This window comes from Anabrus simplex, chromosome 1, assembly GCF_040414725.1.
Source record: "Anabrus simplex isolate iqAnaSimp1 chromosome 1, ASM4041472v1, whole genome shotgun sequence".
Classification (NCBI taxonomy): Eukaryota; Metazoa; Arthropoda; class Insecta; order Orthoptera; family Tettigoniidae; genus Anabrus; species Anabrus simplex.
In genome coordinates, this window is record NC_090265.1 from 360,170,751 (window position 1) to 360,188,642 (window position 17,892).

The 17,892-nt window shown below is 40.5% G+C and overlaps 1 protein-coding gene across 1 annotated transcript in view; it reads right to left on the reverse strand.

Moving 5' to 3' along the window:
• The window catches only part of LOC136856798 (uncharacterized), a 123,891-nt gene that overhangs the window by 95,827 nt on the left and 10,172 nt on the right, over window positions 1–17,892 (reverse strand). Inside the window, exon 2 of the mRNA XM_067134911.2 lies at window positions 3,672–3,865. Within this exon, the coding sequence (XP_066991012.1) occupies window positions 3,672–3,812 (141 nt within the window). The 5' untranslated portion in view covers window positions 3,813–3,865. The remainder of the gene's footprint in view (window positions 1–3,671; window positions 3,866–17,892) is intronic.

Consider the following 17,892-nt stretch of genomic DNA (forward strand, 5'->3'; position numbering starts at 1 on the left):
GAAAAAACTTTTTTAATTTTTCCCACTTATTTTCTGCCGGTTGCAAATTGTGTTGCAAGCTACCCAATTATATGGTCATGGATATAATAACTATTTAACACATCCCAACAGTGAGATGCAAGGATATTCTAGAATCTACCTTTGGCAATAAGAAAGTCAAGCTAATCAGCTTTTTCCACAAGCCTTCAAGCACAATATGAATGGAACTCAAAAAAGAAGATTTTAACTCATCGACTAGAAACCGACATATGTTTCTATGAATATTTTAGTTAAGAATATGTTTTAATTATACTTCATTAACATCTTAAATAGTTAGTTGGTGAAAAGCCAATCAATTTTTTCAAATAAGCTTCCGAACAGAAGCAATAAAAGACACTTAAACACGTTTTTATCTTTTTATTGGAAGAAGATTTAACAATATTTTAGTTAAGAACTAGTTATTAATCACCTTTTAAGCATTCTCTCCTCCCCCTCCCCCCACTATCATTCTCCCCCAATAGACAAAAATTTAAGTTTCTCATGTAAAGTATCAAGTCTAATATGAGAACATATAAAGTGCTTATTTTTACCTTATTTACACCTAAGCTTAAGTAAATACAGCTGATGATGACTGCAAAGCATTCAAAACATGTACTTTTAATCATTTTATAAAAAAATTGCCAAAGGCAAATAAAGTATCGATTAGGTGGATAAAAAATATTTCTTTGATTGTTAGATTGTCATATCGATATGGACATGAAGTGGATAGTTTGTAATATCTGAACAATATCAAGATACAAGATACAAAAGAAAGGATTTATGACATCATCAACAGTAAGCTGCATAAGGTATCTCATCAAGAATGGCTTTAAATATGTTTTAACAACGGGATTTAATTCCAATTCCATTGAACCGTTCTTCAGTGGAGCGAGACAAATATCAGGAGCAAACGACATGCTGGGCTGCATCACTGCAGAACTGTTATATTTAGTAAGAATAAAGTTATAAAAATAGGTATTTTATCTTTGCCCTCTTCTACAAATATTGAAGTCACAGAGATGACATTACCAACATGGACCCAACAAGTAACAGAAGGTAGTGCTTGCAAGATTCCTGAAGCATCTTTACCAAATTCCGCTATACATATCTCAGATGGCCTGCATGATATCCAGGGTATGTATTAAAATAAATAATATTTATAATTTAATCAAATTCCTTTTTGTTTAGCTTGAAAAATTAGTGGAAGTATTTCACTTGTTTCAATTCCTATGCAGACTACCATACAGTTATCTTCCCTAGCATTGTAGGAGGTTTAATAGAGAAGAATATTGTAGCTGGGGTATCCTGTGCTATGTGTGCAAAGGCAAGTTAATCACTGCAAACTACCATTCTGCCCTCGTGGATCTCATTTTTAAGTGTGACAAGAACTCCACATTCCCGGCCTCTAGGTTTATAGCACTTTTGTGCTCATAGAAGTTCATAGAAAGTGCTGTCTCTAAGTTACCAAAGACATATAAGAGAAAGAACTTTGAGAAATATTTACTACCTACATGGAAAGTTAGAAACTTCTTTGTGTGCACTGAAAGTGAAATGCATTCCGCTTCCCTTAGTGAACTGATCTGAAAGAACTTAATTTCAGTTACAGTATTTTGAGATGTATAGTTTCAGAAACAATAGAAGTGTTTGAGAAACCAAAATACATAAATAGAAAACCCTCCAGCTGAAAATTTCTGTGTGTGTGAAGTTGCTGCTTCGAGTCAAGAAATGCATTCAGGAGTCACTATCAATGCCAATCAGAGAAATCCGCAGCTACTACCTATAACAAGTGAGCATGCATGTTGCCGAGGCTTAAAGGACTTTATAGCGGGTTATGATGCATATTTGGATATTTTGAAATCATAATAGCCTAGTGAAATAATTTTCAGTCTATATTGAAAACAGGGTTGCAGACTTTTCACCCCACCTCGTACATTCATACATTACTGTTATACTTTTCAGCATTTGTTTGCAATTCTTTGCCTCCAGGCCAGCCCATTTCCCAGTAAACAGAATTTTAAAACTGATAGAATGATGGACTATTATTGAAAAGAATGGCAGGTACTTTCATGAACTTTTTGTTTAAATTGGTTTACTGTCCACCTCTGTTTTCTCTAGATGTATAAACACAAAGGCTATTTTGAATATTGCTGTTATTACAATAATTGTATGAATTACCTTCACTTTGTCTAGCCATTTTGAGGACCTAGAAAATCTGTCCTCAGCATTAAAAGAAATCCCTTGTCTAGAACTATGTGAAAAAATATTTCAGTGAAGGGAAACTTAAAGAATAGTGACTAACTTCAAAACTCTTGTTGATCAACAACTGGTGGGTTTTCAGCCATTCTTAATCAAGAGCCATTCCTCACACAAAACTGAAACTTGTTACTGTTTTTTGTGTTCTTCAGACGAATATACTATGCATGTCCTGCAGTCTAGGAGTAGTAAACTTATCTCTTACCAGGAAGTCCCGGGTTCAACTCCTGGCCGGGTCAGTTTTATTGGGTCTAAGAGTTGTTTTTTTGCCGAGCCGAGTGACTCAAACGGTTGAGGCGCTGGCCTTATGACCCTAACTTGGCAGGTTCGATCCTGGCTCAGTCCAGTGGTATTTGAAGGTGCTCAAATAGTTGGCCTCGTGTTGGTAGATTTTCTGGCACGTAAAAGAACTCCTGTGGGACTAAATTCCGGCACCTCAGAGTCTCCAAAAACCGTAAGAAAGTAGTTAGTGGAACGTAAAGCAAATAAGAAGATTTGTCACACTGACTGTGCATCACATCATAATCTGCAGGCCTTCAGGCTGAACACTGGTCGCTTGTTAGGCCAAGATCCATCAGGGCTGCAGCACCATGGAATTTGGCTTGGGTTTGATGAATATGTCCAGTATAAGAAGTAGAAATTTGATAAATAACTTTAAGATGAAAACACATCTCAACTGAAGAATGAAACATTGAATGTAAATACATGTGGTGAAATTAATGTTGTTCAAACTTGTGAAATGTTTATGAACAGGTTAAAGGGACTCTTAAGGTATATATGTTGCAGAATACTACAACCATGATTATGTTAAATTAAGCTGAACTCAACATATTTTTGTAGAATGGCATCTGTGTTCTATACTGTGAAACATTGTTATAATATGAAGAACATTTAATGTTTAAATATTTTTTAAAAATTGTGTTAGTCTTTCTTGTGTATTAACGTGCAGTAAATATGTATACTAATATTTAGTAGGCTACGTTATTCAGCTGTCCAAATCCTAGATACTTAGTCTCTCTCTTTGGCCTCTCAGAAATCTAGTCACCTTAACTGTAGCCTACTTCCCAAATATCCTCCTGTTATTATTTCAAACTATTCCCATCTCTGTATAATAAAGGAAGTTCTCTTGAAATCATACAAAATTCTATTTGGGGAAGCAAACAGAATAAGAAAACTTCTTTATTATACAGAGATGGGAATAATTCAAAATAATAACAGGAGGATATTTAGGAAGTACAGATAAGGTGACCAGAATTTCCTAAAATAAATATATTGTACATTATTTAAAATTGATGTAGATGAATTATTCAAATGCAATCCAATTATCACTTTTAGTTTTATTAATAGCTAGTCTATTGCCATTTTTAGGCTCATGAAGTGTTTATATTATATAATCTGACCTCTATAATATGCAAATCAGTTCCACAGATGCCAGCATAAGCAACTTGAATGAGTGCATCATGGTCTCCCAAAGAGGATGGAATAGGCTTCTTCACCAGCAATAGCTGCTTCTTCTTCAAATCAAACTGTACAGCATCCATAGCAAAAGAGAACTAGAATGATCTCTGGCACACTTGGACCATACAAGAAGAAGCTTAAAAACAAAACACATTCTGTGATGTCATTAATTACACAATGATTTCTGGTTAGGTCAAATGCAAATGAGACTTTGACCTTAGGAGTGGTGATAGGTTAAGGAACGGTTATATAACAAGAAAAAACACACTGTAGTGACAGAACGCTCATTAATTGACCTTAGTGTGTATCTTATCAGCATGTTTAGATCTTGGGGAAAATAGTTTCATAAAGCTGAAGCAAACACGCAGATTCCTCTAGCAGAGCTATAAATGGCCATTCCTTCTGACCTCCATTAACTTCATTGACTCTTTGAATAAACCTCAGTTAGATAAGTAGATGATAATGATAAAACTCAGTGTTGCCCCTCATCATGAAATGCTATATAACAAAGCTGATTTTTCTAGTAACCTCATGATATAAGGATAGTATTTCTGTCTGGGGACTTGGGTTCAATTTTCTGATCATCCTAGGAATACTTACATGTTTCTGTTTTCACTTTTCTTGTAATCTGATTATTTCTCATGCTATATATCAATGAATATGATGTATCAATCTTGGTTATTTTTTACAATATATTAAATTAAATTTATTAAGAACATTGTCACATCAGTTTGTAATTATGATTTCAAGTAATTGACTCACATGATCTGGGTGCAAAGACAAGCTAGTTTGGAATATGCTGTTTTACTTGTTGTTGTTGTCTGGGTCATCAGACCATAGACCACTTTGATTCAACTCTCCATGTCACCTGATCCTGTACTAACCTCTTCATTTTTGCATAACTGTAAGTACAACCTACCACGAACCTGCTACGCTGGCGTAGCAGGGGGAGAGATGATACTCCCATGTGGCGCGTCCCAGGTGGCGGATAGGGGGGTCCTAACCAGCTTGCCGGCGGACTTGAGGGATATAAAATACCTCTCGCGGACCAAACACACTACCCCCTGTGGGTGAGGGACGCAGATAAAGAATACACCCACGGTATCCCCTGCCTGTCATAAGAGGCGACTAAAAGGGTCCCAAGGGGCTATAAACTTGGGAGTGTTGGTTGGTGACCACGGGACCCTTCGCTGAGTCCTGGTATTGCTTCCACTTAGTTGTGCCAGGCTCCTCACTTTCGTCTATCCCATCCGACCTCCCTTGGTCAACTCTTGTTCTTTTCTGACCCTGACGGTATTAGAGTATTCGAGGCCTAGGGAGTCTTTAATTTTCATGCCCCTTGTGGCCCTTGCCTTTCTTTGTCTGTCACTTCATTTTTTGAAGTGACGGAAAACCTTTTTCTTTTTTTCTCTTTATCTATCCCCTGTGAGTGGGGGAATGCAGATGAAGAATACACCCACGGTATCTTCTGCCTGTCGTAAGAGGTGACTAAAAGGGGCGACCAAGGGATGATCAAATTAGAACCATGAAACTATTTGTGATTAGTATCACCACGCGGGGAATACCATGGGTCGCCTTTACTTGCGCGTAGTACTACTATGTTGGGTGCCAAATAGGTTTGTGATTAGTAGCAAACGTGGGCATGACGGCTTTTACAGTACCTGTGATTAGTAGCACTATATGAGCGACACCATGGGATGAAGGAACTCATGGTTCTGGCTTGGCTATGATGAGTACCCACTCTATGAGGAACACCACGGGATAGCACGAGTCACTTAGGTGATGAACACCATAGGTTTGCGTTGCCTGTCAAGGGCGTCACAATGTGCGAAACACATGTAATACATGTGCGAGTTTCATTAGCTGGGAGTCGTACCATAATGTATGGAAAACCACGAGTCTACGCTACTCTTGATTAGTACTGCAACATGGGAAATACCACGGTTCTGCTTTTCTAACGATAAGTACCATTATGAGGGCCGATGACCTGGATTTTGGACCCATTTTGAGAACAAGCATATTCTAATCGATTCAGCATTGTGCTATAGAAGCAGTCCCTTGGTCCGTTCTACTATTGTTTTGTGCCAGCTTCTGTCCATGTGAGGCACTGTGGGTCGGATCCACTGATCGTTTTAACTTCATATCAATCCATCCATTCATTCTTCGTCCTCACGCTTTGAATTCTGGTCAGTGGAGGATTTTGGACTTTTAATTTGTCATCTCATTTTGTCTCATTTCGTACTATTAGGGGCCTATGACCTCGATGTTAGGTCCCTTTAAACAACAAAAATAAATCAATCAATCAATCAATCATCAAGTACAGCCTACTTTTAGCTTCCCTATTTAATAACAACATATTAGTTTTTATGTCCCACAAACTACCTTTATAGTATGGGAGGCACCAGTGCCAGAATTTTATCCCACAGGAGATCTTCTAAAGTGTTAGTAAATCTACCAGCAGGCATTGATCTATTTGAGCACCTTCAAATATCACCAGACTGAGCCAGGATTTAACCCATCAACTTGGGCTCAAAAGGCCAGCACTCTACTGTTTGAGCCTCCCCCTACCCTTATTACCCCCTAGAGTACCCTCCAAAATGAACTGAACAAGTCTTGGATGTCTCAAATGTGTCCTATCATTCTACTCTGCCTGACAAAAAAAATTGAAGCATCCAGAAGTGGTAGAGGAAACGAAATGAAACTTCACATGTTGAGAGGGTATGTGATGTTATTTCAGCGATTACAAAATTTAATCGAATATACAAAGAACTTGGTAGTACGAACCCACTTATCACTATGATGCTGCATTACCCCTGGCCTGGATGCATGCAGATTTGTTTGGGAAGGTTGTCATAAAGCTGTTGTATTGTCTCCTGAGGCAAGCTGACCCCCAACTGTTGTCATTGGTCTTTGATATCCCAGGTACTGGCCCTGGGACGCAGTTGACACCCAAACTTGTCCAACACGTTCCATTGGAGACAGATCTGGGGACCTTGCTAGCCATGGTAATACCTCAACATCACTCAGACAGTTCATAGACACACATGATGTGTGTGAATGAGCATTGTCCTCTGGAAAAATGGCACCACGATACTGTCTCATGAGAGGTAACATGGGAAAAATGTCCATGACATACCATTGTGCCGTCAGAGTTTCCTTCGAAACACCACTGTGCCTCTCCAATATGTAACCGCTACTACAGTGGTTACACAAAACAAAGCTCTAAACACAGTAAAGGGGGAGTGGTAAGAGCAACTACACAATATCAGAAACCACTACACACTCAGCGAAACATTAGCTGAAACTACGCGGGTCTCTGTGGATAACAACTTAGGTAAATATCAGTAGGGCCAACTAATGGACAATAAACCAGGAAGGTGGAAGGAGCTAGGACTTACCGAGGGCGTGGACATGGCTTAGATTGCAGACTCCGAAATGATCGACCATGATCCTTAAATTTAAAAATATTATTTATAAAAGCATTTTACAAATACCTTCCGAAACAAAATCCGCCAACTTGCAACTTACGAACTATATGCACTGTGGTACACATAACTTAGAGGTTCTTTGATAATACCTTCGTACAAGTTCAAAATTTCAAACCAACTATACATCTAGTTACAAATCCAGTTGTACAATGCAATTTAGAGTGAAGTAAGCGTACTCTCCAAAACTCTAGCATACATCAAGTGACACTGAACTACCAAAGGCAAACCGCAAGGTAAATATATTAAACTAAAATCTACATATTTAGTGAAACAAGAAAAGGGAATGCCTCGAAAACAAACAGGGAAGCTCAGCAGAAAAGCTAAGGCGTCATATATAATTAATTTGGTGAATCTAGGTTAGGCTAGGGCAGACTCCTATACGAAATAGCAACTGAACATTACAGAAATTTTAGCCGGAACGGAATTCAACAGTGCTTACCCGAAGGTGCCCCATCCCGGTAGCGAGGCGTCGCACACGACGTAAAACTTCAGGCAGACCAAGACAAGCTAAGGCAGACCAGGCCAAGACAAGACGACGAAATACTGCCTCGCACTCTATATAAGGGTAAACCCTGGCCTTGGAGTAGCCAATCAGAATGCATGAGTCTGCCTATCCCCTCCTAGGTTCACCAATCACAACTCCTACTTTCAGTCGCGAACTTTAAATAATTTTCTTGAATACGCACGTTCGCGAATCTTCCATTTCCAGAATAGTTAGAATATGCCTTCTAGAACACATAACCAACAAAAGGCAACACACCCTGTTCAAAAATTCGTGTAACAATTTTCTAGATACTTCCAGTAAGTACAGAACTGAAATCTACTATTTACAAATACATATGTTACAAATATTACACTGTACAGGTTAGGTCATCTAGATACTTCCAGTAAGTACAGAACTGAAATCTACTATTTACAAATACATATGTTACAAATATTACACTGTACAGGTTAGGTCGTTACAAATAAAACATATTACCACACTTTACAAATAAAGTCTTCAATAAACATTTTCCACTTCCACTACATTTTTTACCTGTGACACAAAACATTGGAAGAATGGGACCTCTCCTCCGGTCACTGCCATACTTGCAGACAATGTCAACCAGGGTAGTGCAGAACTGCGATTCATCGCTGAACACAATGCAACACCATTCATCACCAGTTCTTACTTCCCGGTCACAGCACCACTCCAAATGCACCCGTCTGTGTTGTGATGTTAACGGCAGTCTACTCTTGGGATGGTAATTCCTTACTCCAGCAGCTGTTAGTCTCTGACCAATGGTGCAGGAGAATGTTGCAGGGAGTGTATTACTTGTTCTTAGATGGCAGGCGCAGATTTGAAGGGGTTATGATATACTTGGTGCACAATACAGTGATCCTCTCTTGTGGTGGTCAGATGTGGTCGACCGGAACCTTTACGACATGTATGCCTGCCTTCACATTCCCATGCAGTCCAACATCGGGCCACTGTCACATCCAAAAGCCCCACAAATCTGGATACTTTACGATTCAACCAGCCCGCCAAATGGAGACCCACATTGAGGCTCCTTTCAAACTGTGTCAGGTGGTGATAAAGCTGTCTCACATGAGTACGCGGCATCTCCGTGTCCTTCTCAGTGATCACTCGACACCTGTGCTGTTCATGCCCTTATAAACCCTCTGAGAATGGTAACAACACTAATACACTCTAGTGTCCGTTCTACCTGTCACAGAGAATTACAGCTCTAATCATTTACATACCCATCAATGGTATGTATGTGTACGAAGTTACATTGACTTCTGATCATTTCTTCTCGGTTCTTCAATTTTTTTATCTGGCATTGTATATCTCCCTCTAGTCAAATTTTGCCAACTCATTCTCATCTCACCAACTTAATTCATTATCTCCTCTTCTATGATCCGATCTATCCAACTCACCTTCAGCACTTCTCTGTAATACCACATTTCAAACGTTTCTTTTCTCGTTCTTTCTCTACCGATTATTGTCCATCCTTCACTTTCATGTAATAATAATAAAAATAATAATAATAATAATAATAGTGCCGGGAGGTACACCCCAATGCCGCGCATTTAAATCTACTGCCTAAAAGGAACTCCTCTACTGGAGAAACCGTGAACTTGAAACTAGACCTGCTTAAAACTTTACTCACGAGATGTCACCACTAATATATGATATAATTTTGTTATTGTGAAGTTTCCTGAACTGACTGTATTTCTAATTGTTTTGTTTGACATTCATCAAGAAGTTTGGACTTTCTCTCATAGATGACACTACCAAAAAACTATGATCATGCACCCTGGTGCGAAGTGAAAGAACTTTTGATTTAAAGTAGTTTTGTATTCATAAGTTTTTTTTTTTATTGATTGATGTTCATTTATTTTTGGGTTGGCAATATTTATCTTTTCTTTCCGCCAGTTTTGAATCTAGCCAATCCCTAATTTCTGTAATTAATTTTCCACATATCACAGGTTTCTTCCTTGATTCTGAGGGTCACTTTTGAATTTAACCAATAAAATTCTGTGGGTGTGTCTTGATTATTCATGAATGATCTCAAACTTTCCCCAAGGGTTTATAAACTGCGGTTTTTCTCGTCTCTTGGCCATTTGATCATCATCTAACTAAGTGTGTGTGTCAAGCAGGAGGCAGGCAGCGCCTCTTTCATCAGGCAGCAGTTCTTCAGCAAGGTAATGGCCACCTAACATCTTACTTTCTTGCTAGCTCCGCAGTTTAACCCGAGGGAAAGGTCCGACTCATTAACTATGTAACCTGCTTTTCTAAAAATGTAACTTTCTGCCGGCTAATGTAAAAACTTCATAAAAATCTTTAACTGTAAATCGGGGATAGAGAGTGATGTAACCTCTCGAGTTCCCCTGCAGATTGGTTTGAGGTGACTACGTTTTGTAACGGGTTTTCTTCCTTTCTGTAATGTCTTAATTTAGTCTTATACGAGTCACCTCCATAGTTTGGGAATAGCCCCTCTTTCATCGGCCTAGTGCCCTTTAGGTTTTAAGAATTCATTTCTAGGAGTGCAAGTACACGCCTCCATTCAATTCGTGTTTCGGGCCATTTACTTAACCTGATTTTTTCCGCAACAGCCCAATAGGTTGGGTACTAGATACCCCTGTTCCAAATTTTGTAAATTGAGCCTTGGTGGCGAGTGATGGTAATTTTCTGATATTGCCTTGAATAGGCTTGGAAAACTGAGAGCACGTCAGCTCTTTTCAATTGTTGTAAAATTGCCTCTGGCAGGCTTGATGTTGTAAATTGGAAGCAAGTGCTCCATGTATTGAGGGATTTCTGCTCTTGAGTAAATTTGTGCTTTTTGTAAATTTGAGCTTTTTGTAAATTTGAGCTAGGAGCTCAACAACTGTAAAGCGAGGGGCTTGAAGCCCATCTTTTTTTAAACAGTCACTAAATTTTGGATTTCTTGTCTTGTCTAGAATTTGTCAGTTTACCCGACATTTCATTGTTATTTAAAGTTCATTCACGTCACCTTTTGCTCTTCGGCCGGAGAAACAAATGCCTACAAGACCTGCCTAGCAACGACTTTACATAAGCGAATATTTGACCTGCTTATGAACTTCAGCTATATTTGTTTTCGGCGCAAGATAGTGATGTTCTGTTTACTCTCTTGACTGTGATTATTGTGTTTTGAACATTTACTGAATTGCTACGTTATGATACAATGTTAATTTTTTGCCTGTATTCAATGTGCTAGTTGTTTTAAGATCTTCGCAAATTGGCTGATGATGACACTTAAAATGTGTTGAAACCGGTCCCATTAAACAGGTTGTAACTACTTTTTACCATCTTATTACGGAGTATTGAAAGGTGGATCCTAACCTATAATATTGTACATCTTATTTCATTGTTATGAAAATGTTGTTGTTTAAGAAAATATAACCTTCAGTTTAAGTTTTAAATTCTTTTCTTGACATTGTAGTTAGACCCATTCATCCCGGCACCTTCTTTCACCTCTCCTGCTCCACGGGCATCTCCGTAACAAGTGGTAGCAGAGCGTGGTTGAATGGGTCTCAATTAAGCCCCGTTTGACGGCTAAACATAGTGTCCGCACCGAACTCTAAGAATTTTCTCGGTCGCTGGAAATTTTTTTAATTTGTAAATTTCTGTCACCATGTCCAGCCCTCGCAAAGTCCTCCCCCCTGGCTACTTGCGCAAGGAAGAATTAATTTATGAATTACTTATTAGAAATGTTCAATCTGGAGGCACGGTTGCGGCAGATACCACCAAGCTTAAGGAATCCCTTGAATTGCCTATTAGTCTCCCAATTTTGGGAGAGAAGGATATTGATGAGGCTCTCTCCACTATCACTGACAACATCACTGAGCTAGCATCCGTAGTTAGTTTTTTTGAAGTGAGTGATCCTTCTGCTAACCAACTTAAGAGAGTGCAGGCAAGACTGTTCCACTTTTATAGCAGGTTGAGCGATCTATTGTCTCTAAGATTAAAGGAAAATCATGCTAAGGAGGCAAGAAATTTAATTGATCATCTATCAAAAATGTCCAGTAAAGTTAGTCAATTGTTAACTGGGGCAGCTACCCCCAAAACCGACCAGGCCACTGTTGTAAACATTGTAAGTGAGGAAGATTCTTCCAAGGGTGAAGAAGGTAGGAAATCTGTGGCAACTCAACAAACGTCTGCCCCATTAGGAAATGAGTCTGATCACCGTACATCCATTCCACCATTCTTTTTAAATAATGCTGTCTCTGAAGCTTCTTCACTCCCTAGGCCATTACCTACTATGGCACCCGGGTTCAGTAGTTTGCCTCATCCTTTGGCTATGTTGCTTAGGGGAATTTCTAAATTTTTGATTAATTCTACTAATGATGCAATTTCATTCTTAAGATTTTTAGTTGAATTTCAAGATCACATTCTAGTGTTTTCTCTTTCTCCTTCTCAAATTCTTCAAATTATTTATCCTTATTCCATAGGTGTCCTCTCGGAAAAAATAGTCAGAGCCATAGCTGAACAATCCTCTACAGAAGACTTCCATACACACCTTCTGGCGAATTTCATTCCGGCTCGAGCAATGTCATCATTAATTCAAAGGTACTATTACAGAGTACAGCGACTGGATGAAAATCTCGCTGACTTCATCCAGGACATTAAGTTTTATACAAGGGTATTTGCTCTTCATTTCCCAGAAGATCAAATTTTTCAGACCATTATGGAAGGCATCTCCCCACCCTATAGGTCGTACTTGTGTTTTGCGTTGCGTCCTCAAACCTTTGCTGAATTAGATGCTATGGCAGTCTCAGCCGAAGGAGTTAGGTATGGCAATACCTTACGTGTCGCTAAGGAGCCCCCTCCGTCCTCGAGTAATTTTCGGCCTCAACCTCACCGAACCTTCACCACCCGCAAATGTTATGCTTGTGGGTCGACAGATCATCTCCGTAACAAGTGCCCTTTGATTAAATCCAGTGGGACAAAGAATGGAGCAGGTTCATTACAAGGATGTTTCAAGTGCGGCTCCTTTAATCACCTCGCCAAGAATTGCCGTAATGCCAATAGCACCGCCTCCTGTTCAACTTCTGGTGCAACCTCCACCAACTCGAATAATCGAAAGTAACTAGTGGCATCGGCTGAGTCAGCACATTCATCTTCCCAAGGATCAGCCCCGGTTAAAACCACAGAAAGCTCAGAACAGGGTAGAAGTTCTTCTAACCCCGCAGTTGAATGCCCTAAAGAATGCCTTAGGATTGTGGCGGAGTCCCCTGCACTTGTACCTTTTCTCAAGATTGAGTTGAATAGTGAACCCGTTACCGCTCTATTAGACTCAGGAAGTATTTGTTCCATTATTTCGGCAGAATGGTACTCAAAATTAAAGTTTGTTTGTAAATTTTTTGACTATTGTTCATCTTTGGTTCAATGCATTTCAGCCAATTCCTCTCCCTTAGAAATTTTAGGTTTCATCTTTGCCAAAATTTGGATTTCTAAATTTACTTGGAAAGTAAAACTGTTTATGGCTAAGCACTTGTCTTGCCCCATAATATTAGGAGCAGACTTCATGTCTCATACCGGTCTAGTGCTCGACATTCAGAGCAAGTCGTGCACTTTCAAATTTGATAGTAACTGTAAAATTCCTTTGTTCAAGTGTAATTCTGCATCATGTTCATCTGTTTCGCCTACCCAGGATGAGATGTTGTTAGACCTTAGACATCTACCTGAGGAGCAGGCTGATAGTATTCGTCAATTGCGTAAGTCGTTTCCAGATGTATTTTCGGATATTCTTGGTGATACTGACTTTATTGAATACAAGATTGAGGTTACGGACTCAATCCCAGTTAGATTTCCACCTTATAGGCTATCTCCTCCTAAAATGAAGGCTCTCAAGATCATCGATCAGATGTTAAAGGATGGTATCATTCGACCCTCTAAGTCGGTGTATTCATCACCTATCTTCCTGGTTCCAAAACCCCAAGGTGGCTTCAGGCCTGTGATTGACTATAGGGCTTTAAATCGGAAGATGGTGCCTCTTCCCGACCTGCACTCTTGTTTTTCATGGTTTCGGAAAGCTAAGTTCTTCACCATCTTAGACCTTAATCAGGCATACAATCAGATCCCTCTAGCAGAAGAATCAAAGCATCTAACAGCTTTTGCTACGGATTGGAACTTATATGAGTACAACCGTGTGCCTTTTCGGCTCCCCACGGGGGCAGCTGTGTTAACGAGACTGCTAGATAGGGTCTTCTCCGAGATCAAATTTTAATACTTGTACCATTATGATATAGATGTTGATTCCCATAGGGAATCTGAAATATTTGTCCTGAATGAGCAAATTTATAATACCAATATAAATGGTCCGTTATTGGACATTATAAATTTTCCAGCTAGCTCATTCTTGGTTGCCAGCGTTTCGCCCTCGTGTGCTAGGGTGGGCTCGTCAGTTGGTACCTAGCACACCTACCAATACGCTGGCTAGTGCATACCGTGGAGCCCACTGCGTAGGCTAACTGGAGCCACCGGCAGTGCCAATGCACTAAGAGACTTTGTCTCATCACTAAAAATTGATGCCTGCTTGGCCATCAGATGATATAGATGTTGATTCCCATAGGGAATCTGAAATATTTGTCCTGAATGAGCAAATTTATAATACCAATATAAATGGTCCGTTATTGGACATTATAAATTTTCCAGCTAGCTCATTCTTGGTTGCCAGCGTTTCGCCCTCGTGTGCTAGGGTGGGCTCGTCAGTTGGTACCTAGCACACCTACCAATACGCTGGCTAGTGCATACCGTGGAGCCCACTGCGTAGGCTAACTGGAGCCACCGGCAGTGCCAATGCACTAAGAGACTTTGTCTCATCACTAAAAATTGATGCCTGCTTGGCCATCAGATGATATAGATGTTGATTCCCATAGGGAATCTGAAATATTTGTCCTGAATGAGCAAATTTATAGTACCAATATAAATGGTCCGTTATTGGACATTATAAATTTTCCAGCTAGCTCATTCTTGGTTGCCAGCGTTTCGCCCTCGTGTGCTAGGGTGGGCTCGTCAGTTGGTACCTAGCACACCTACCAATACGCTGGCTAGTGCATACCGTGGAGGCCACTGCATAGGCTAACTGGAGCCACCGGCAGTGCCAATGCACTAAGAGACTTTGTCTCATCACTAAAAATTGATGCCTGCTTGGCCATCAGATGATATAGATGTTGATTCCCATAGGGAATCTGAAATATTTGTCCTGAATGAGCAAATTTATAATACCAATGGATTCAACATCTATATCATCTGATGGCCAAGCAGGCATCAATTTTTAGTGATGAGACAAAGTCTCTTAGTGCATTGGCACTGCCGGTGGCTCCAGTTAGCCTACGCAGTGGCCTCCACGGTATGCACTAGCCAGCGTATTGGTAGGTGAGCTAGGTACCAACTGACGAGCCCACCCTAGCACACGAGGGCGAAACGCTGGCAACCAAGAATGAGCTAGCTGGAAAATTTATAATGTCCAATAACGGACCATTTATATTGATATTATAAATTTGCTCATTCAGGACAAATATTTCAGATTCCCTATGGGAATCAACATCTATATCATCTGATGGCCAAGCAGGCATCAATTTTTAGTGATGAGACAAAGTCTCTTAGTGCATTGGCACTGCCGGTGGCTCCAGTTAGCCTATGCAGTGGCCTCCACGGTATGCACTAGCCAGCGTATTGGTAGGTGTGCTAGGTACCAACTGACGAGCCCACCCTAGCACACGAGGGCGAAATGCTGGCAACCAAGAATGAGCTAGCTGGAAAATTTATAATGTCCAATAACGGACCATTTATATTGGTATTATAAATTTGCTCATTCAGGACAAATATTTCAGATTCCCTATGGGAATCAACATCTATATCATCTGATGGCCAAGCAGGCATCAATTTTTAGTGATGAGACAAAGTCTCTTAGTGCATTGGCACTGCCGGTGGCTCCAGTTAGCCTACGCAGTGGCCTCCACGGTATGCACTAGCCAGCGTATTGGTAGGTGTGCTAGGTACCAATTGACGAGCCCACCCTAGCACACGAGGGCGAAATGCTGGCAACCAAGAATGAGCTAGCTGGAAAATTTATAATGTCCAATAACGGACCATTTATATTGGTATTATAAATTTGCTCATTCAGGACAAATATTTCAGATTCCCTATGGGAATCAACATCTATATCATCTGATGGCCAAGCAGGCATCAATTTTTAGTGATGAGACAAAGTCTCTTAGTGCATTGGCTCTGCCGGTGGCTCCAGTTAGCCTACGCAGTGGCCTCCACGATATGCACTAGCCAGCGTATTGGTAGGTGTGCTAGGTACCAACTGACGAGCCCACCCTAGCACACGAGGGCGAAACGCTGGCAACCAAGAATGAGCTAGCTGGAAAATTTATAATGTCCAATAACGGACCATATATATATTGGTATTACTTGTACCATTATCTTGATGATGTCGTCGTATTTTCGGATACCTTTGAAGAACATCTTGATCATCTAAAAGAGGTCCTTAATCGCCTGCGTAAGGCAGGGTTAACTGTGAAGTTATCTAAGGTAGCTTTTGCTAAACCTTCCATGTCATTCCTAGGGCATATTGAGTCGCCCGATGGTGTTTCTATTGATCATTCTAGAACACAGGCCATCTGTGATTTCAAACCTCCTAAGGCCAGGTTCACCGGCATGGTGAATTTCTTCAGGAAATATATTCCCAACTTCGCTAACAGAGCGGCGCCCTTGAACTTACTTCATAGGAAAGGCGTCAAATCTGAATGGGGGCCGTCTCAACAAGCCACTTTCAAAGATTTGAAATTAGCCCTTTGCAATGCCTCTGTCCTTGCTATGCCTGATTTCTTGAAGAAATTCATCGTTCAAACCGATGCCTCGTCATCGGTGGTGGCTGCTGTGCTTCTTCAAGAAACTGAACTCGGAAGGCGACCCATCGCCTATGCATCTAGGACACTATCGGCTCAAGAAGCCAAGTACTCTATGAACTCGAAGGTTTGGCAGTCTTATTTGCATTAGAGAAGTTCCGCCTCTATCTGGAACATGTTAAGTTTGACCTGGAAACAGATAACCAAGCCTTAAGTTGGGTCTTAGCTAGGCCACGTCGTGCTGGTCGTATAGCCCGTTGGGCCAGCAGGATTTCTGCCTTCCAGTTTGATGTTAGGCATATTAGAGGATCTGAAAATGTGGCGGATGGATTAAGCTGCATGTTTGCTCATGATGTGGAGACCTCAGAATTGGAAGATAGTTCGTCTCCTTCCACGCCCATACCTTCGGGTGTAAATGCCATTCTAACTGATGCCCCCATGTTGTTCAGCGATATTGAAAAATATCAACGTGAAGATCCTGTGCTGGCTCCTATTACTGAAACCCTTTCTTCTGGGGAACATGTCGTCCCTTATGTGTTGAAAAATGGGGTTTTATGTTGCCCGTCGAGGCATGATCAAAAGTTGAAAGTTGTGGTTCCAGCTGTCCTTTTACCTATGATCTTCAAATACTATCATGAGACCCCATTAGGGGGGCATTTAGACATCTTCAAAACTTGAGAAAAGATCCGAGAGATGTTTATTTGGAAAGGTATGGACGGTGAAATTCGTGAATTGGTAAAGGCTTGTAAATCTTGTTTGCTTAGTAAACCCGCCTTGTCCACTAAGCTAGGTCTATTATCTTCTCATCAAGCGTCACGCCCCATGGAACGCCTCTATATAGACTAGGTCGGGCCCTTCTCCCAATCAAAGGGGAACGCTAACAAATTCATTCTTGTGTGTGTAGATGGTTTCACTAGGTTTTCCTGGTTATTTCCGACTAAGCTGGCTACCGTTCAGTCCACCATTTCTTGTTTAAATACCATTTTCACTTCCTTTGGTCTGTGTCAATATATAGTTTGTGATAATGCTAAGGCATTTACATCCAACCTCTTCCGTAAATTCTGTTTTGATCTGTCTATATCACGTGTAACTACATCGGCGTGTTATCTTCAACCATCTCTGGCTGAGCGGGTCAATCGTAATCTGAGATCGGCTCTCATTGCATATCATCATGATGATCATTCCAGGTGGGATACGTCCCTGCATTGGTTGGCCTTTGCTTTGAATTCAGCAGTTCATGAGTCCCATAAGTTCACCCCTGCTTCTCTGAAAATGTTTAAATTTGTGCCTAACATGCTGCTCTCCAACC